Source organism: Anabrus simplex, chromosome 2, assembly GCF_040414725.1.
Source record: "Anabrus simplex isolate iqAnaSimp1 chromosome 2, ASM4041472v1, whole genome shotgun sequence".
NCBI lineage: Eukaryota > Metazoa > Arthropoda > Insecta > Orthoptera > Tettigoniidae > Anabrus > Anabrus simplex.
Genome location: NC_090266.1, coordinates 1,198,115,108 through 1,198,137,430, shown reverse-complemented (window position 1 = coordinate 1,198,137,430; position 22,323 = coordinate 1,198,115,108). Strand labels below are relative to the sequence as shown.

The following is a 22,323-nucleotide window of genomic DNA, read 5'->3' as shown; positions in this document are numbered from 1 at the left end:
CTTCTTTTTTTTTTTTGAATGCAGTGGTAGCCCAAGGAAGAGAAGGTAATACAGTAAGAGAATTCAGATTGGGAGAAGGAAAGAAAGAGGAAGTCGGCTGGATGAATTCTGCACTGATCATAATTAGTCCTTGCCAATACTTGGTTCAAACACCACAAACGACAGCTGTATGCATGGATGAGACCTGAAGACCTGGAGATACTGGAAGGTATCAAATATAATCCATTACGGATAGGCAGAGATTCAGAAACCAGGTACTGGATTGCAAAACTTACCCAGGAACAGACGTGGACTCTGACCACAACTTGCTGGTCATGAAAAGCCATCTGAAGTTGAAGAAATTGAAGAAAGGAAAGAATGCAAGGAGATGGGATCTAGACAAGTTGAAAGAAAAAGATTGTGAGGGATTGTTTCAAGGAACATGTTGCACAAGGACTAAATGAAAAGGCTGAAGGAAACACAATACAGGAAGAGCGGATAGTAATGAAAAATGAAGTCAGTAGGCCAGCTGAAGGAATGTTAGGAAGGAAGAAAATATCAACTAAGAATCAGTGGATAACTCAGGAGATACTAGACCTGATTGATGAATGACAGAAATACAAGAATGCTAGAAATGAAGAGGGCAGAAAAGAATACAGGCGATTGAAGAATGAAGTGGATAGAAAGTGCAAGGTAGTTAAGGAATAATGGCTGATGGAGAAGTGGAAGGATGTTGAAGGTTGTATGGTCCTAGGAAAGGTGGATGCTGAATACAGGAAAATCAAGGAAACCTTTGGAGAAAGAATATCTAGGTGTATGAATATTAAGAGCTCAGGTAGAAAGCCACTTCTAGGGAAAGAAAACAAAGCAGAAAAATGGCAGGAACATATCCAACAGTTGTATCAAGGTAAAGATGAATATGATTGGGTTCTGGAAAAAGAAGAGGCTGTTGATGCTGATGGTATGGGGAGACCCAATTTTGAGGTCAGAGTTTGACAGAGCTGTGAGTGACCTAAATAGGAACAAGGCACCTGGAACTGATGACATTCCCTCTGAATTACTGCCTTAGGAGAAACCAGCATGGCAAGGTTATTTCACTTAGTGTATAAGATATATGAGACAGGAGAAGTGCCATCCGATTTTCGGCAGAATGATGTTATACCTATTCCCGAGAAAGCTGGTGCTGACAAGTGTGAAAACTACCACAACATTAGTTTAGTATCTCATGCCTGCAAAATTTTAACACGTATTATTTACAGAAGAATGGGAAGACAAGTTGAAGCTGAGTTGAGAGAAGATCAATTTGGCTTCAGAAGAAATGTATGAACATGTGAAGCAATCATGACTTTACGTCTGATCTTAGAGGATCGAATTAAGAAGGACAAGCCCACGTACATGGCGTTCATAGAACTAGAAAAGGCACTTGATAATGTTGATTGGAGCAAGCTACTTAAGATTCTGAAGGTGATTGGGATCAGTTACCGAGAATGAAGAATTATCTACAATCTGTATAAAAATCAGTCTGCAGTGATAAGAACCAAGGGCTTTGAATAAGAAGCAGCAATCCAGAAAGGAGTGAGACAAGGCTGCAGTCTGCCCCCCTCCTTTTTAATGTTTACATAGAACAGGCAGTAAAGGCAATCAATGAGGAGTATGGAAAGGGAATCACAATTCAAGGAGAGGAAATCAAAACCTTGAGATTTGCTAATGATATTGTTATTTTATCTGAGACTGCAGACGATCTCGAGAAGCTGCTGAATGGTATGGACAAAGTCTTGGGTAAGGAGTACAAGATGAAAATAAGTAAGTCCAAAACAAAAGTAATGGATTGCAGTCGAACGAAGGCAGGTGATGCAGGAAATATTAGATTAGGAAAAGAAGTCTTAAAGGAAGTAGATGAATATTGTTACTCGGGTAGTAAAATAACTAACGATGGCAGAAGTAAGGAGAACATAAAATACAGACTAGCACAAGCATGGAAGAGCTTTCTTGAGAAAAGAAATTTGCTCACTTCAAACATTGATATAGGAATTAGAAAGATGTTTTTGAAGACTTTTGTGTGGAGCGTGGCATTGTATGGAAGTGAAACATGGACGATAACTAGCTCAGAGAAAAAGAGAATAGAAGCTTTTGAAATGTGGTGTTACAAAAGAAGCTGAAGGTGAGATGGGTAGATCGAATCATGAATGAAGAGATACTGAATCGAATTGGTCAGAGATCGATTTCGCTAAATTTGACGAGAAGAAGAGATAGAATGATAGGACACATTTTAACCTTTACATTGCTGCGCTCGTAATATTGCGAGCACAGAGAGTGACCGCTGCTCTGCTGCGCCCGTAATATTGCAAGCGTGACATTCTTCTGACTTTATCAATGCAATACTACCAATGTTGACATAAGAAGTCATTCAAACTCCATGGGCGGATACACGCATCTCTCTGCAGTAGATAGGAACTTATGAAATGACAATCTGTTGATTCATTTACGAGTTATTGAGATAAATACGACACTCTGCTTTACGAGCTGCTCTGCAGTATGCCCGGCGTGCAAGCTAGCAGTGAGTCCCGCGTCAGGGATGAGTAAGCTACAGTATGTCGACCGCCAGTAAAGCGCGCGATCTTACCGAATCCGAGGTTGTAAGAGTGCTATCCACATTAGAATCGGAAGACGAATATTCCGATTTCAGTGATTTCAAGAATAATGATGATAGTGATGACACTGATTATAATGAAAGTAAAGAAATTGTCCAACCAGCTGGGGACAAACCACTTAGACTGACAGAGAGACATTTTCCTTCCCCTGTACCACCCACCCCGAAGAAGAGATTTCCTGCCAGATACTGCCAAGTGTGTTCAAACACCATGCTTGAGGAGAAAAAGAGGAAAGAAAGTAGATATATGTGTGAAAAATGCGACGTTGGACTCTGTGTACACCCCTGCTTCGGAAACTACCATACCCTAGTAAGGAACTGAAGGAGATGAACTTGTTTCATGCGGATGAACACTTCCAAAGAAGACATGCGATTTGAAAAAAATGTAGGCTACCCACAGTTTTGGAATTAACAGTTTTGTACAACCCTTGATTAACTGGTCTGGACCATTTTTTATTTTGATATCAAACCAAGATGTATAGGAATTTTTAATGCATTCTCAATGTTGCATCTTGAATAATATTTTACCGTAAAATTTAGATACATTTTTACTAATTTTAGACACCCCTGAAGTTACTGTCTTCAGTTTAGTTTACATATCGGTGATTGGAAGTGGACAGCTAGGACCACCTGTAACCACTGAAACATGTAAGTTGAGCTTTTTACTGTTATTTTTAATTATTAATTCGATTTTTGTTCAATTGTTGGCCTTTTATGTTGGACAACCTTGAATTTCCTGCACAACATATAGCTAATTTTGTGTTAGAAAAATCAGTTCAGGACCTTCCATATTCAGTATAAAAATGTATGACAAGCGGGCAAGAACCCTCTGGTTTTTCCCATCTTATTTCCGATTTTATGTATTGAAAAGTTAGGGTTATTCTGCCCGAAGGCAGGTCCGAACCTCCGCAGAGGTGTTCCTGAGCAGGAGTTTACGTGCGGTAGGGTGGCCAGTTCCTTTCCGCTCCTCCATTCCCTTACCCCCACCAACAGCGCGTGGCAACCTATCCAACTCCTGACCACGCCCAATGATGCTTAACTTCGGAGATCTCACGGGATCCGGTGTTTCAACACGGCTACGGCCGTTGACTTTATGTATTGAAGTTAATTATTAAAAATAATTCAGCACAGGGCTTTTACAAAAGAGAATTTATCTCAGCAATGAAAAGGTTAAGGCACCCAGGACTTGTTCAGTTGGTTTTTGAAGGAAGTGTAGGTGGTAAGAACAGTAGAGGTAAACCAAGGTATGAATATGACAAGCAGATTAGAGCAGATTTAGGATGCAATAGTTACATAGAAATGAAAAGGTTAGCACAGAATAGAGTGGCATGGAGAGCTGCATCAAACCCGTCTATGGACTGATGACTCAAACAACAACAACAAAAAGTGTGGATGGTTACTTCACTTGTACAAGACTGGATACAAAGAGTTTGGGGAAATCAAGCGGGGACTCACCTTCGATGCCCAGCCCTCCTCGTGTTGAACAGTTTCCATGGCCACCTGACGGACAACACTAAGAAATTATTGGAAACCATAAAACTGATTTGGTGGAGTGATGTTGGTACTTCAACCCTTGGAAATTTCGATAAGTAAACCATTCAAGGACAATGGGTCGACACACTATCAGTGCTAGATGGAGGAAAGTATGCATAAAATTACTCCAACGCGCAAGATTCGGAAACCACAAGTGGAAATCCTTTGTGAATGGATATTGTGCGCTTGGGACACGATTTCTATGAAAGTGATTGAAAAAATCTTCAAGAAAACAGGAATCTGTAACATGTTAAGACAGGACTGAAGATTACTACTTATAAAGAGAAGTGAGCGGTGACAGCAGCAGCAATTCTTCCCGCAGTGCCAGTAGCAATGTTGAAGATGTTAGCCTAAAAAAGTGTCCAACGTAACGTCATGTATTTCTGTGCCATCACCATTATATTTCTGAACTAGCTGATGTACCCGTGCTTCGCTACGGAATTCTACATTGTATGCAGAATTCAAGGTTAGGTAGTGGACACGTTGTCAGCAAGATTGTATGAAATTGCATAGCTCTTAGCGTTACCCTATCAACGCGACGGGGAAGTTAAATATCTTTTCTCATATGAAGACTGAGTTAGGGAATCTTCACTGTAATGATAGACCCGCTTGCATACCATCAGTCACAATCAGGTTGGGGAGCTTTCATTATAATGGTAGACACTAACTCTCCACCTGCCTTTTTACATCCTCAGAAAGACTGTCTTAGTGGTTTTCCCAACTGGAATGAACATACATTATAATGACGTCAGTAGGAATGGCGCAATAAAAAGCAATGCTTTCATATGAAATACTCGAGCAAATGGATAACCACACATTTCCTCACTTTTAACGAACAGGACTGCGCTGCCAATCTAACAGTCCAAAGTTCCAGAGCTGGAATGACCAAGGCGCAGACCGCCATGGGCCGTGAACACTTTTTGTCCCTTTTCGGTGGGGAGAGGGTCAAATAGTGGCGACTCCCAGAGCAAAAACTATGCCCTTTTACTAATCTCCTTCCTAGGAGTACCGATGAGTCGGAAAGTATCAATTCACTACACTGGCGGCAGAAAAATCTATCTGACTTGGAGGCAATTTTTTCCTCTAAGCCAGAGGAGAAACCGCCTCTTCACTGCTAATTTGGAATAAAATGAATGTAGAATTTAATAAAAATGAAGAGGAAGAAGCTTTTCTTAAGAAAAGGCTCTTTTCAGGGTTGAATTTTGAGTTATTTAGTGAATTGTGCTCCTATAATTTGGAATAGCCCTAATTGTTATTCTAGACCATGCCATACTACTACTACTACTACTACTACTACTACTCTACTAAGTGTGCCTCTGCCTTAAGTATGACCACTGCTCATTCAAAACAGCGCGTCAGAGTAGGGATTGAATAGCTAGAATACTATGATGTATCACTGTGTGTTACGTACCGGCTGTATCAGAAAATGCATCAACCAGAGGAATGGCATGCTAAAGAATAAAGTTTTCTAACTCCCTGGCTATTTCCCGCCAATATCCAGTCAGGCTGTTATACTCGGTACGCAGTAGTAATCCCATCTATCGGAGTTGAGAGGCAGCATAAGAGACAAAGAACATCACAACAAACAATGGTCAATGTAATGTTATTGTTGATCAATATTATGCGCTTTCGGTATTGTAGGCCTTCACATTTAGTTTTCTTCCGACTCTGAAATATCACTCTTATCGTAGTCGGTACGTTAAAACTGAATAAAACATAAATGACCGGAAATTGTATTCTCTATAACTTTTGTTATGTAGTACTTTTCGATAGGACCAATGACATAGGTATTTAAAAATTACATTTTAGGCGCCTTCCCCTAAACTACAATTTCATCCAGGGAGAATGCAATTGTTTATAATTTAGACTGTAGTTTCTTATTCCCCGACTCTCTACACCGATTTTCATTAAATTCTGTTTACCTATTTTCTCATGGCTCGGCGTTGATATGGACTTAGCAACAAAAATACAAATTCATGAATATCTGTGTTACCATAGCCAGTGTGGTAAAAATGTATAAGACATAAATGGTCATAAATTTAATTTTACATAACTTTGGTTATGTAGTATTTATCGATATGACCGCTAATAATATAAATATTTGAGAATTAAATTTAAGGCCTCCCACTAAACTACCGTTTCACTCAGCGTGAATAAAATTATTTATAGGCTAGACTGTAGCGACTTATTTCTCGACTTTGTATACCAGTTTTTATCAAGATAGGACCACTAATAACATAAATACTTAAAAATTAAAATTTAGGCCTTCCCCTAAACTACCATTTCAATCAGCGTGAATAAAATTATTTATAGCCTAGATTGTAGCGACTTATTCCCCGACTTTGCATACCGATTTTCATTAAATTCTCTTTAGCCGTTTTCTAGTGATGCGTGTACATACATACATACATACAGACAGACAGGGAAGTTACAGAAAAGTAAAAAGTGCATTTCCTTGTTACTGTGGACATGACTGATACATAAATACCATTCTTTTCAAATTCTGAGCAATGTACAGACAAAACTCTCATTATATATATATAGATTATTATGTTATATAATATATCCGCGAACTCCATATCCTCGGCTCCGATGTATTTCCATATTCAGCATGTCGCAACTTGGTCGCTAATATTTGGACCACATGCATAGGATTACCATACTTCCCGGCATAATCGTCGCACTTTTTATACGAAAATTTTCGAAAAAATAGTAGGGTGCGACCATTACACAAAGAATTTTTAATACCAGTATTTGTATTACTCAAAAAATGTATTTATAACTAAATTTTATTTGATTCAAATTTAAGATGCGCGTAATACTCATGTTTATACATCAAAATAATTAAAATAGTCTAAAACAAAATTAATAATTATTTGCAACAATTCGGCCAACGTTTTTCCAACCTGAAAATAAAAATGAACGTATTAAGTTAATTGTCATTAATTTGAGTATTAAAGTTAAAATATTACACTTGCAAAAATTTATCGCTTTGTGGTGAAATACGGACTTACCGGTACACAATTTATTCCAAATCTTCTGTGTCGTTATCGCAGGTTTCGTTATCTGATGCGCCGTCCTCACCGCTGTTAATACCCGTATCAGATTCTTCGTCTCTCTGCCACACTGCGATATCTTCGGATCCATCTAATGCATTCCAAATCCCAGTCCTATTGAAGCTCCTGGAGACTAGTTCACATGGTATAAGATCCCAACTCTTCATCACCCACGAGCATAACAAGTCCAAGGGTGGACGCCTGATATTTCCAGTGGGTGTCAATTGCTGGTCGTCGCTCATCATCCACTCGTAAAATCGACGTAAGTGGTCTTTAAAGGGTTTATTAATACATACGTCTAGTGGCTGCAAAGCAGATGTTAGGCCACCAGGAATGACTATCTGTCGTGTCTTATTTTTACTGAGAAGTTGCTTCACTTCGTTCACGAGGTGACCTCGGAAACTATCTCAAACAAACAGAGCTGGTTGTTTTAGTAGTGCACCATGTCTTCTATCCCACACAGTTTTAACCCAGTCCAGCATGAGTTCTACGTCCATCCAACCCTTTGACTGCACCCGTACATGATTTCCACGGGGAAACTGTATATTCTTAGGCATCGTTTTCCTCTTGAAAATGATGTAAGGTGGCAACTTTCTTCCGTCAGCTGTAATGGCTAGCATTGCCGTGCATCGCAACTTCTCACTACCGCTGGTTTTCATTAATACAGTCCGTGATTCTTTTAGCGCAATAGTGCTGTTGCGAGGCATATCAAAAAAATTGGAGTCTGATCGGCATTACCGATTTGAGAAAGTAAGTACGAAGTTTCCTTGCGCAAACATGACAAATCGGTGAAAATTTACAATCTTGTCCGTGTAATCAGCAGACAACTTTTGGCTTAGTGTTGTTCTCCTTTGCACTGACAGATTGTGTCGTCGCATGAACCCCTTAATCCACCCACGACTCGCCTTAAACTGAGTTATGTTGTGTTTGCGCGCTACCTCCCGTCCCTTAATTTGTAACATTTCATATGATACACTGCAGCCATTGCTATGTATTTCATTGACGTACACAAACACTTCTTCGTCAATTATAAGAAACTTCCCTGTTTTAGGACCTCTAAATGTGCGTCTAGAAGGGTTTGTGCTTTTTAGCTTGTTTTTTAATTTCCGCCAGTCACGCACCAACTTTTCACTCACTGAAAATTTTCTTTCTGCAGCTCTGTTCCTGTGCTGTTCAGCGAAGGCAATTACGCTTAGCTTGAAGCCCGCAGAATAGTTTCTATATTTACCCATAATCCCTTATAAATGCTTCATGCATTAATGTTTTGCATTATAAATGACTTTCCGTAATTGTTCACTATTAAAACAAATTATTTCTACAAACACCCCAAACACAAATGAAAACTTTAATTCTCATGCACACATGTCTACAGTAATCACGTCAGTCACAAACAAATAAATGCGTCTGTGATCTGTCCATTCCAGAGCAGCCAATACTGTTAGGCAGCAAGGAAGCACGCAGCAATTCGTTATCAGTTGAGCTCGCTGGTTGCGACACACTAGTGCACTTGCGCCAAGCTCGCAAACCGGAGCACGGACGTCTTCATACATCGCTCTAGCTAGCACGGTGTAGATCTACTGTAGTTGACCATGTTCCGAGACGTCAATAACAAACATTCATTTTTTCAATTTCTTTTAAACATACGGTAATTAGGTTAATATTTCTTCCCAGTTATTGATGATTTTACATTACATTACTGATGAGTTTATAAAATAAAACTTTAATACCGTTGGATAATAATTATCTTGACTGGGTAAAAGTTTTCATCCCATGCCTGGACACTTATGACGTAGTAGTAAGATAACAGTCTAGCGATAACAACTGAGACATCGTAAAAAATTCGGTTGACCGTGAGCTGAATAAATCCATGAAAATCTATGTTATCGTCTTGGATTTCACTTCGTGCGCAATAACGCAGGGCCGGCCCCATGGTGTAGGGGTAGTGTGCCTGACTCTTACATGGAGGCCCCGGGTTCAATTCACGGCCGGCTCAGGGAATTTTACCTGTATCTTAGGGCTGGTTCGAGGTCCACTCAACCTATGTGATTACAATTGACGGTGAGATGGCGGCCCCGGTCTAGAGAGCCAAGAATAACGGCTGTGAGGATTCGTCGTGCTGACCACACGACACCTCGTAACCTGCAGGCCTTCGGGCTGAGCAGCGGTCGCTTACTAGGCCAAGGTCCTTCGCGACTGTTGTACCGGGGTGGCGGGTGATTGTAATAACGCAGAATTCTATCAGACCTCTTCTCTACTAGAAGACAAGTGTGTGTTGGTACCGGTATTTCCTGGCGCGTTGCCGATAAGCGATAACTTACAGCCTTACGTATTTCAAATGAGAACTCATAATATGTAGGTGGTGAATAAATTGTACACTGTCTCGCGACCACGTGTTCAAACTGCCGATAGCCTACCGGTAAGCCATGCGTTGTACATATACCGGTATTATTTATTTGTATGTTGTGCAACATCTCGCAAATGTGACTGTGTTGCCAAATTGCCCATAAACCATACACGTATTTAAATTGCGCATTCATGTGCAACTTACATTGCAGTTCCATTTACCTTTTAACCAGATTGGTGAACAAAATTTGGACGTGCGACGATTATGCGATTAAATGTTTAAAGTCCGATTTTTGTATTGAAAATAAAGGATGCGACGATTAAGCTGGGAAATATGGTAATTCTCTTCATGATATCACTGCACTGTGCACAATTTACACAGTAACTCGCATGCAAACACTCCAAAAGACAAATACGTACTGCAGCTATACCATTCACGCAACTGGAGCACTGGTTAGTGCAGCTACACTATGCCACAGTCTAGTGGCGCTAGCAGACAAGTGCGGAGTTTTGCATGGAAATGAAGCACACCACTGTTTTGTTTATAATTGCTTGTTGTTCTAAGCATGGTTTTGTGCAGTTCTGAGCGTTCGAGGTCAAACGTCTCCCTTGTAAGTGGTATGTTCCAAGCTGTTAGTGGAAAGATGGCGTGGAATGACATTAGTAGACGAATAAGTTTGCTCCAAATCTAATGGAAGTTTGCTCCATGTATTTAAAAGTAGGAAAGATCACAATAGGAAGAAAGTTGGAATTCAAGAGGACAAATTGGCAAATATTCGTTTATAGGAAGGGGAGTAATGGTTTGGAATAACTTACTAAGGGAGATGTTCAATAAATTTCCAACTTTTTGCAATCATTTAAGAAAAAGCTTGGAAAACAACAGATAGGGAATCTGCCACCTGAGCGACTGCCCTAAATGCAGATCAGTAGTGATTGACTAAAAGTTAAGACTATTGTTTTCCTTTTTGCTAATATGTCATTATTACTCCATTGGTACTTTCGTTAATTCATATTTATTTTGCTTGAGGTTGTATTATCAACTCACAACGGAAAGAATATTATCCAGTGTCCGCAGTTCAAACCCACATGTTCTGCTTGGCTGTTGCGAGGCCTACTGCTCAGAAAAATCTTACTGTATGCCGTAATTTTACAGTAAACCAATCTTCTGTATAGCATATTTGATGCATCTTTTAAATGTAAATAAACTGTAAATAATTTTTTTGTATATCTGAATTCCGTGAATAATTTACACATCCAAACACTTTTCCCTGCAATTCTAGTCAAAAAAATGTGTTAATTATGCCAGAAAATACAGTATAGACTATCTATTAAATTACTTAATTCTATTCCTTTCTTTACAATACTTCTCCAGTATAACATCAACAAATCTGTCCTCCTTACTGAGCTTCCCCCTCTGCTATACTCTCACCGCTTGCTAGGCCAGCCCATTTCCCTAAATGTACCTCCGTGTAACACTTGTAAACAAACCCCCTAAATTATATGTATCATTGTGGTTCAAATGAAAGCGACCTGAGTGTAGATTCCTGTCTCATACCCAGCTATTAGGATCTACAAATCTCTCTCCCAATTTTCCACATACCCACTCCAGAGTCTCATTTGAGAACCCTATACTCAGTATCCCACTGATGATAATCTCTGCTTCCTTAAACTTCCCTGCCCTGTTATAACCATATCCCATACACATTCCCAACTATGTTAGTTTCTATTCCTGCTTGCCTTACGTTGTTGGTACCAACGTGAAAAATTACCAACTTTTCCTTAGTCCATCAGTCTTCCATAACTTCTCCTCTTCCTGCCCCTCCCTCGTCTGCCTACCGTATCCTGTATATTGACTGACGGAGACCTACCTTCACTGAGCGAGTTGGCCATGCGGTTAGGGTCGCGCAGCTCAGAGTTTGCATTTGGGAGATAGTGGGTTCGAGCCCTACTGTCGGCAGCCCTAAAAATGGTTTTCCATGTTTTCCCATTTTCACACCAGGCAAATGCTGGGGGCTATATATTAATTAAGGACATGGTTGCTTCTTTCCCACTCCCAGTGTTTTCCTATCCTACCGTCGCCATAAGCTCGGTGCCTGTGTGACATACAGCAAATTTAAAAAAAAAGACAGACAGACCTACCTTCATTCCTGCCCTCCATTAAAAGCCTAATTTTCTCCCTTCAACTCCCTATTTCTTTCCTCATATTCCTTAATTGCCACTCACACCCAAAGTCAATTACTCTGATAAGGATACTCTAATGGGAAGCCCATACTGAATTCATTGAAATACACTGACCACTGTTATTCTTTTTATCTTTCTATTTATTAATATGCTTGGCATGAAATTTTTCCCTTTATTGTAAAGATGACAACTGGCATGCCACCATACTACATACCACAATTTGTTACACTGGCTCTCCTCGGCAAGTTTACCATCAACCTAGCACCAGTGATCACATTTCACAAAACCACAGTATAACAACAGCAATTAAACCTTCACTAACACTATGAAAATATATTAAAGACAAGCTGAAAATCTGATAAGGATACTCTAATGGGAAGCCCAAACTGAATTCATTGAACTACTTTGACCACAGTTATTCTTTTTATCTTTCAATTAATTAATATGCTTGGCATGGACTTTTCCCCTTTACTGTAAAGATGACAATTTTCATGCTACCAAATAAATTTTATTTTCCTTACCTGGTGGCATAGGTAGATCTTTTATGCCAGGTGCTTTTGCTTTCACTGGTTCAGGACTAGGTGATTTGCTGGGAGGTGAATCAATTGTCTCAAGATCACTCTGATCAACCAATGGTGGCATAGGGAGTTTTGTAAGATTGGGATGCTTTGATGCACATTTACTGTCCTTGACTGGAGGAATTACCCTGTTGTTTCCAACACTACTGTCCACATCAGTGTCATCTGCCTGTTTCGTCCTACATGAATCACTCACATTGTCTACATTTAGATTTCGTGCAGCTTTCTGCACACCAACCTCTTCCTTACACTGAGTGAAACTACTTTGCACTTCATTCTGCAGAGTTTCCATCATTCCTACAACATTGAGAAATGTAGTTGGTGCAACCTGGTGCATTTCAATACCTGTAGATATATGGCTCTGCAAAACTAGCTGACTACCATTAACACTGGGAGCTGAAGCTGAAATTTTCTCCAATGAGTTAGGAACAGAACCCTTGTCTTGCAATCTGTGATCACCTGGCACAGGTATATTATTTATATCCATCACAGACATTCCAACAGACGAAGGATTAGAAGCTTCAGAATATGGTTCATCTTTATCCAATGTAATTATTTCAACTGCTTCATCCCTATTTGCGGATTTCTCTTTTATGGCAGCTAATCGTTTCATAGCTAGCTCACGAGTGTTCTTATCCTTCACCAGTTCAGCGAAGAGACTAGTCTGACTCATATTGGCAACGCGAAGATCTTTTGAAGCCGATGGTGGAAGTATCTTTGGACTATGTGGACTCCTGGATCGATGCTGCCTTGAAACTTTCCTTGGAGGCGAGAGAGGGCTACGGGAACGCATCGATCTCGGAGTAATGGATCGGCGGCGTGGAGAGAAACTTCGAGATCGAGGCCGAAGCTTTGGACTCCGAGACCATATCCTCCTATGTTGCCTGCTCCAACTACGGGAACGAGATCGTCGACTAAGCCCATAGCCTCCAAAATAACTTGGCGAACGACTACGTCTGCGCCCATACCCACGAGAGGATCGGGAAGGAGATCTAGATGACCTTCGCCACCTCTGCAAGCTGCGACTACGTGATCGTGATACGGAGTGGCTTGGGAGGCGTCTCATCCTTCAAAGAAAAGCATACAAACAATTACTAGAACTAAAAAAATTCCAAAGATCTTAACTTAATTTGGAGGTGCATCAAGTGATGTGGCATAAAAAATGTGAACTTTGGCACCACAGGTGTTCATCATGGGCAGTAATAGTGCCTGCAGCCTTTAAAAAAAAAAAAATTAAAAAAAAAAAAACATGTGCCAGAATAAGAAAATATCAAAATTTAGGTTATTTCTTGTAAATCAGTACATTACAAAAAAAATTATTGAAGCACAAATATATTTATTTAAAAAGTCTATTTTGAAAATATGGTACTAATCCCATAACCGCCTTTTGCATTTACATACATTGTGTCCCACTCACTACAGAATCCAACATTTCTTAACTGCAAAACTAATAAAGGTATTACAGCACAATTTGAACTGTAGAATGTTTATTGTGTAAGAAATGAAAATGAAAGGCCCATTATTTGTTCTGTCATTTGGCTGATGGTGTCTACAAAATACAGTTTATTCACAAGTGTTCATATTAGTTCCATAGGGCAGAAAATGTATTTGCACATCCTGGAGAGGCAAGTGTTTAATGTCTGCACTTATTGAAAAACAGAATCGACAGTCATGGAAATCTTCACAATTTTAGGTCATTCAAAACACAGAACCCTATGGCACCAATATCACTCCCCAGTCATGCCCTTGTGTTATCCTTATCACAGTCTTCAAAGCCAGGGATTTCCTTAAATAAGGCAGCCATCTCATTAAAAATTTCCCCCTCATATTCTTCACTTTCATTAGGAATATCTCTTATTTCTGCTGCAATAGGCAATAATACATTGGAAGTATTCCTTAAATTCTCCACAGGAAGTGAATCACATGAATTTACAATAATGTTGCAGCTACCCATTAGATGAGGGGTTCTCAACCGTGGTGCCACGGCACCCTACGATGTGACAAAGATAGACTAGCGGTGCTGTGACTGTGAATACCTTTTTATTTCTCTTTTTAATGAGAAGGCCAACATATAACAAGGGAAAATAAAACAAGAGAAATGTCAAAATTTCCATACTTTTTGCCAAATGACAACAAATATTTCTTCTAAGATATCTCAACGCTTCTAATTCACAAGTATTATTTATCAGTGGAGGTGATGCTAGGCTGTCTGGAGTCAGTTCAGTCCATTGTTTGCAGAAGAATGTGAAACAAACTTTTAATAATTTTATTGGAGTATTCCTTGCTTACAATTAAGATTGAAGTTTAGTCAAAATGGATAAATTCATTGTTAAGAAAAGACAATTCTCAGGCGACTATGGACCACACAATGACAGCCTGTTTACATCGCTAAATGATCCTTATCAATTAGTGGTTGATGAAGACTTAATATTGACCAAAGCTAACTAAGTGCTCAAAAATTTACATAGGCTGTACCTTGAATCTTATCTGTCAGTTTCACTTGGTACAAACCAGAAGAAAACAGGCTCTGCGAATGTCTCATTTGTGAGCAGAAAATGAATGAGGTGATGGTACCAAGCAAATTATAATGCCGTTCTACAAGTAAACACTCTCATCTGGCAAGGAAGAATGTTGATTACTTCAAGATGATTCTTAGAAGTATCATAAAGAAAAGTCAAGGTTTCAGAAAGGGCTCTGGTAGCTAGCTTTGCTGCTTCAGAGCATAATGCCAAGGACATGAAAGCCCACAACTTTGGAGAAAAGTCAATCAAGCCTGTATGTAAAGAGATGGTGCAAGCAATGTCTGGTAATGAGGCAATCAATGAAATTGACCAGATACTACTCTCAAATGATAAGCATGTAAGCATACTGTTTAGATGTCAAAAGATATAGAAAACATTTCTGATCGAACAAATCTTTCAAATCTTTGCAAGTTCTTCAAGTCTACAAAACAATGGACACAATTGGGAAATGTTACTCAATAGGATTTGTTAGGTTTGAAGATGATATTTCCAACAGATTTTTGTGCCTCAAGGAAGTTAAAATAATTTCCACCAGTAAGGATATTTCTGCAACTATTAACTCCAATTTCATGTCCCTTGAAATATCTAGGAGTAACCATATTGGAATTTGTACATATGGTGCTCCAATTGTGACTGATGTTCTCTCAAGGAGTCCATAGCATTGGCAGGAAACATGAAGCCAAGTTACAACTCACTGCTTCAACAAATATAAAATCAAAAAGAAGGCAGAAACTGACATCCTGCAACATGGAGGATGATATACGAGTGCATTTGTCAAATATCCTACTTCAGATTGGCAAAATTTGTAAAACACGCAGGGACAAATTCCCCACTAATAGAGTTGCTGTTAATATAATTGTTTTCTGTGTTTTAGCTTATTAATAAGAAACAACAGTCACTATGCAATCAAAGTTCCTTTAGTAATAACAATAATAATAATAATAATAATAATAATAATAATAATAATAATAATAATAATAATAATAATAATAATAATAATAATAATAATAATAATAATATTGGTTTTAAGTCCCACTAATTACTTTTGAGAAGCTGAGATGCTGGAACTTTGTCCTGCAAGAGTTATTTTACGTTGACTGTAAATCTACTGACAAGAAGCTGGCATACTCGAGCACCTTCAAATACCACCCCACTGAGCCAGGTTCGAACCTACCAACTTGGAGTCAGAAGGCCAGTGCTCTACCGTCTGAGCTACCAAGCCCGTCTGTTAATGATTTAATTTCTTTGGCCTCTTCAGACTGATGTGACTGTCCTTTATTATCTCTGCGAGAATGCGTTCTTTTTGTTGATGTTGCTTTGTTCACCTTTGTAATCCAAACTCAGCAAGTCTTCCCATTTCAAATAAATGTTTGAATCTAGATCGTTGATTGATCCATTATTCCACTCTACATAAGAATTTCAAAGATTTTGTGACTCTGTGTATGTTTAGTCATCAGCCCGAAGGCTGGTTGGATCCTCAACAGTTCTGCCATTAGCTGCCATAGATGGCCTAGGCATCACTGAAGAGGCGTACTAGGGAAATGAGGAGTGAGGTCGTTTCCCGTTGCTTTCCTCACCGAGCCAGAAGTTGCTATTACATATCAGTCTGCCAAGCCCACTGAAATGCATGCACCAACCGACCCTATAAGCAACAGTTTCACACCATTCATAGCAGGGACTGGCTGCGTAAGGAATGGCATTACTAGGATCGCTCATACCTCAGTCAAGTCAAGGATAAGACAGAGACAAATCAATGAAAGTAACAAAATTGCTCTAGCCCATACCAGAAGACATAGTCCACTGTAAACACTAAGTCCTATTTTGTGACTAACATGGACAAATTGAAGCAGGGCTGAATTTTAGTGCAACGTTTCTTTACGTGATCAATAAATAAATTCAAGCAGAAATTGGAAGATGGTCTACTTGTGAAAAGACTATGTTAGTAAAGCATTCAAGGTATCTGTTGACAAATCTTTTCATGATCGAAGAAAGCATGTGGAACCTATGGTTCGCAGCTGAGGACTTCAATGAACAGGTATGCAAAAAGAATACAAACCAGCCGAGGCCTACAGAGAGGAAAAGATAGCAGCCAAGACCAGGTATAACAGTGTACTTACTGATTCAGAGAATATCATGTCCAAAATCAGCAGTGAAGCAAATTTCTCCTCATCCACACCTGAAAGAAACTCAAGGCTACTAAATTAGCACTGAAGGAATTCGATGGTTAATGTTAGAAATTGGATAGGTTTCTGGAGACAGTTTTGCTAGATTAATGATGAGGAAAAGTTCCAGTGTATAATACGAGGCCAACAAGAAAGACAGGCCTTGCTGCGAGATTAACATGTGACCATCTTGGTCCTAAGCTTAGTCGGCAATATGGCACAGAATCTAGTTGTTAAGTTTACATCTCCTGCCGTAAGATCGTATATTTTTATATTTAAGCATAATTTCAATTACATTCTACAAGTAATTTTTTTTTAGAAAGAAGTTACCTTCATATGTGCAACATTATTTGTTTATAAAGCTATGCCTGTGTTATCTTATGTTGTAGTTAAATTTCATTATCATTGGAGTGCAGGAATAAACATTTGAGCACCGTATGCAAGATTTTGAGCTTGACAGGTATGTCAAATGGGATACATGTTTGTGTCTTCTGATCGGATACCTATTATTACTTGTCTACGTTTAATTGTGTAATATGCTAATAATTCCCAAGTGTTACTGTTTCAGATAAGTCTTGAAATTTTGTGACTTAAACTGCAATGCATGATGTCTTATCATCACAGCGTGAAAGGGTGCAAATCCAACTTTATCCCTGGAGAGGAGACATGTTTGCTCTTCCCAATGATGAAAAAGTGAAGGCTTGGGGAATAAGGAAATTTCAGAAGCCTAAAAAACCTGATTGTTTGTATCAAACATTTTTCCAGAAAGTGATATTATTAGAGCTGACATGTGCACTGATAATGGTGAATGAAAATAATTCCTTCATAAAATTACAAAGCTGAAAAAAGGTGCAAATCGTTGTGTTTTTTAAACTGTGCCGAAGTATTTGAGTGCCATAAAAAGTGTACCAAGAACATTATCAAATGAGGAGGAATAACTCAATCTGGCAATTGCAGTGAGCCTGAAGTATAACCAAGAATTTATTAGAAATGAGCTGATTTCTAGTAGTACTGATGATGACATTTCTCATTACCACACAAGTCTGGCTGGAAAAAAAAGATGGACACTGCAAGTTTATGATGGTACAGTTTATTTGTTATTCATAACTGCAGAGCTTCTAGCTCCTATAGTTATCGAAAGCAACCTTGAATATAGTGTAATTATAATTAAGCATTTACATAAATATAAATATACTTGATGAGTCTGTAAGACGCAGGAAGGAAATGGCTGTTGACAGTTGCAATCTTATCTTCTTTTCTAGCCTATTTCAATCCACTGCTGGATGTAGGCCACTTCCATATGCTTCCATCATCTTCGGTCTTGAGCCACTTGGAACCAGCATGTTCCAGCCAACAGCTGTATATCATCGAGCCATCTCTTCTGGGGTCTTCCAATGCTTTTCTTGTGCTCCCATGGTCTCCAGTGAACCATGCTAAGAGGTCCACCTGTTGTAGTCTTGTCGAGCTATCTGTCCTACCCATTGCCATTTTAGTCTTGCTACTCTCTCCAGGACGTCTGTTACATTCCTTCTTCTCCTGATGTCCTCTGAATGGATCTTATCCCTAAGCATCTGTCGCTCCATAGCTAGTTGTGTTCGCTGAAGCTTGCGAGCACTTGCCTTAGTCAGTCATCATTTCCAGACCAAAAGTAGTAACTGGCAGCATGCACATATTATAAACCTTGGTCTTCAGGTTAATTGTAACATCCTTGTTGGTCAGGATGAATCTTAGTTTTCAGAATGCTATCCAACTCATACCTATTCTGCAAGAAATTTCTGCACGTTGGTTGTCGTTTCCAAGTTTTATCTTGTGCCCAAGATAGATGTACTCATCAACAGCTTCTATAAATTTGTTTCCCATTTTAAGTGGTTGACTGCCTGGGCTTAGTATTTTTGTTTTACCAATGTTCATTTCCAAACCAATTTTAGACGAGGCAATTTTTAATTTTTGCATCATGTTTTCTATTTCTTCTAGATTTACACTTATGAACACAATGTTATTGGCAAAACGCAGGTGGTTCAAATATAACCCGTTGATTTTTATTCCTTTATTATCCCAATGAAGAGCTTTGAATACATCTTCCAAGGCAATGGTAAACAGCTTAGGGGAGATTGTATCATCTTGGTGAACTCCTTTGCCAACTGGGATTTTATTGGTGATGAAGTCTTCATCCACTCTGCCTACCATCCATTATTGCTTGATCATAAATGTTTTCCAGGAGCTTTATATACCTTGAGTTTATCACGGCATTTTGAAGTGCCTTTATGACTGCCCAAATCTCCACTGAGTCAAAACCTATTTTTATAATCAATGAAGACCAGATCAATCTTAATGTTGTACTCAGTGGTTTTCTCAAGAAGAGGGCAAATAGTCTGGATGTATTCGACAGTTGAGAAACCTTTACGAAATCCTGCTTGCTCGGCAGGTTGATAAAAATCCAGTTCTCTTGTGAGGTAGTTTGTTATACTTCTAGTCAGGAGCTTGTAAAGGTGTGATAACAAACTCACAGGACAATAGTTCTCTAAATTTTCCTTATCACCTTTCTTGAAGAGTAATATCACTTCAGCATTTTCTGGTATTCTTCCAGAGTTAATGCACTTGTTGAGGCGTATTCTCACAGCTTCCAGCAGATCTCTTCCACTGAACTTCAGCATTTAATTAGTTATTTTATCCTCCCCAGGGGACTTTTTATTCCTTAGTTGTTCAAGTGCATTTTCAATCTCAGCAGTGGTTACTTTGGGTGTTGCTTCATGTCTATAATTATGGGCTACTTATTCATCATTGGGTGGTTTTATTAATGGTTGATATATACAGCTTGTAGTAGAAATCTCTAATAACTTCAGTAATGTTTTGTCTATCTGTGACTATGCTACTTATTCATCATTGGGTGGTTTTATTAATGGTTGATATATACAGCTTGTAGTAGAAATCTCTAATAACTTCAGTAATGTTTTGTCTATCTGTGACTATTTCTCCAGTCTGGTCCTTAAATTTTGTTAATTTCTGGTCTTCCTGTAGACATGCTCTTCTTTAAAATCTTCACGTTTTTATTTTCTTCAACTATCTGAATGATCATATTATTATTTAAATTTCCTTAGATCTTTTCTTATTTCCTTGCAAATGGTCTTGTAAAGAGTTTTGTATTCTCCTGTATCCCTGTCCATAATGAGCTGTATGGTATAAAATTAAAGTCGGCTCCTCTTATTAGTTTTCTTCAATGGGATCTTCTTTGCTGCATTTTGAATACTGACTGTAATTTTCTCATTGAGTTTGTTCACGTCCAAGTATTTCAAATCTTCTATTGGGTTAAGTTTTTCGGTAAGAGTTTGTTAAAATGATTGATGTTTTTCCAAGTCCTCTACTCTTGGAAAAGTGTGCCCCCTTGTAATTTTGGACCATTCAAGTTTGAGGTCAAATGTGAAGGTTGCTTGAATTAGCCTATGGTCACTTCCTGTATCAAATAGTTTGAGAACAGTAACATCTGTACAATATTTTTTCTTGTTGGTCAGGATAGAATCTATCTCATTCTTGGTTTGTCCATCGGGGCTCTTCCATGTCCATTTTCATTGGATGGGCTTTTTAAAGAAGGTATTCATGTAATAGAGAATTTTGGCTATGAGATAATCTAGCAATCTTTAATCTCTTTCGTTTCGATTACCTAGTCCATACGTACCAATGTTCTCTGGATCTCCGATTTTATTTTGACCCTCTTTTGCACTGAAGTCTCTTATTTTTTTGCTATTTTGCTTAACGTCGCACCGACACAGATATGTCTTATGGCGACGATGGGATAGGAAAGGTCTACGAAGTGGAAGGAAGCGGCCGTGGCCTTAATTAAGGTACAGCCCCGGCATTTGCCTGGTGTGAAAATGGGAAACCACGGAAAACCATCTTCAGGGCTGCTGACAGTGGGGCTCGAACCCACTATCTCCCGATTACTGGATACTGGCCGCACTTAAACGACTGCAGCTATCGAGCTTGGTATTGAAGTCTCCAATGATGATACAGAGTTGTGTCTTTTCTGAATTTTTCACTCTGGTGATACCTTCATATAGCTGTTCCACTTCCTCTTCGTCAGAAGTACTGGTTGGAGCATAGACGGGTATGACTTGTACGGAGAATTTACTATTCAATTTGAGGATTATATATATATCACTCTGAGACAGACACAAATCATCTTGTGTATGAATTCTTTGATATTTTTATTGACAAGAATAGCAACCCAGGGCTGCCGGTTGACAGGCGGACGCGTTGCCCCCTACACCACGGGGCCAGAAAATCACCTGGGTAGTTTCCTTTGAAAATTTGTAGTCATAGGAGTTTATGGAAGGTGTTTGGCAATAAAACACCACGCTTGCCAGATATGTTGGTGAGTTGTGATTCAGGCGCCCCTAACATGAGGAACAGACGCTGTTGGGGTACCGCCACTAACGTGTGGAGCCGTCATGTCCTTTGTGTGTTGTACTGGTATTAATGCTGTTACAGTCTTCCCTCGTAACTATGAGCTGGGACCCTTACCAGTTATTAAACACCGGGTCAGTGTACTCTGGGACTCACATAGGCAGGGGTGCCACTCCCTGGGTAAAGCTGCCTCCAAACAGGTCTCTACCTGCTGACAGTTGCAATGTAATTGATAATTTGAACAAAGAAATGCCTGAATTTGGTACAAACTGTGAAACTGTAGATTTCATGAAAGAGCAGTTTGTTTAATGGAAAACTAATACTATCAACAATAGGAGATATATTTTTAATAATCTGTTTTACACTGCACCGACACAGATGGGTCTTATGGCGATGATGGGATGGGAGTGGAAAGGAACCGGCCATAGCCTTAATTAAGGTACAGCCCCAGCATTTGTCTGATGTGAAAACGGGAAACCACGGAAAATCATTTTCAGTGCTGCCAACAGTGGAGTTCAAACCCACTATCTCCTGAATGCAAGCTCACAGTTGTGTGCCCCCTAACCGCAAAGCCAACTCGCACAGTAGGCGATATTTAGGCCACACAATGATACTTACTGGTTCCCTTTTCCTTCGTTCAACAGCTGTATATATTTCACTGTACAACAGTAAACTGTTACTTTTACCCCACCCAAGGAACATTAGGAAACCAATAGCTGCGCTTTCTCTAACTGAATGGATTAGTGAAAGTATTATCAGTACGTTAAAGATTAAGCTGGGATTGTTAATAGAAAATGAGTTTATTATGTGTGTACATATTTTGTGGAGGATTTAAAGTTAAGGTCACATGTAAATGATCAAGTAACAAAACTTTTAATACAACAATTTTGATTACTATGCACAATAGCTCTGACAACA

The 22,323-nt window shown here is 39.1% G+C and overlaps 1 protein-coding gene across 2 annotated transcripts in view; it reads right to left on the bottom strand.

The window, feature by feature from the left end:
• LOC136864792 (cyclin-dependent kinase 12) overlaps positions 1-22,323 on the bottom strand; it is a 461,166-nt gene that overhangs the window by 360,155 nt on the left and 78,688 nt on the right. For both annotated transcript variants that reach the window (XM_067142182.2, XM_067142183.2), the window contains one exon: positions 12,264-13,387. In XM_067142182.2, coding sequence (XP_066998283.2) covers positions 12,264-13,387 — 1,124 coding nt within the window. The remainder of the gene's footprint in view (positions 1-12,263; positions 13,388-22,323) is intronic.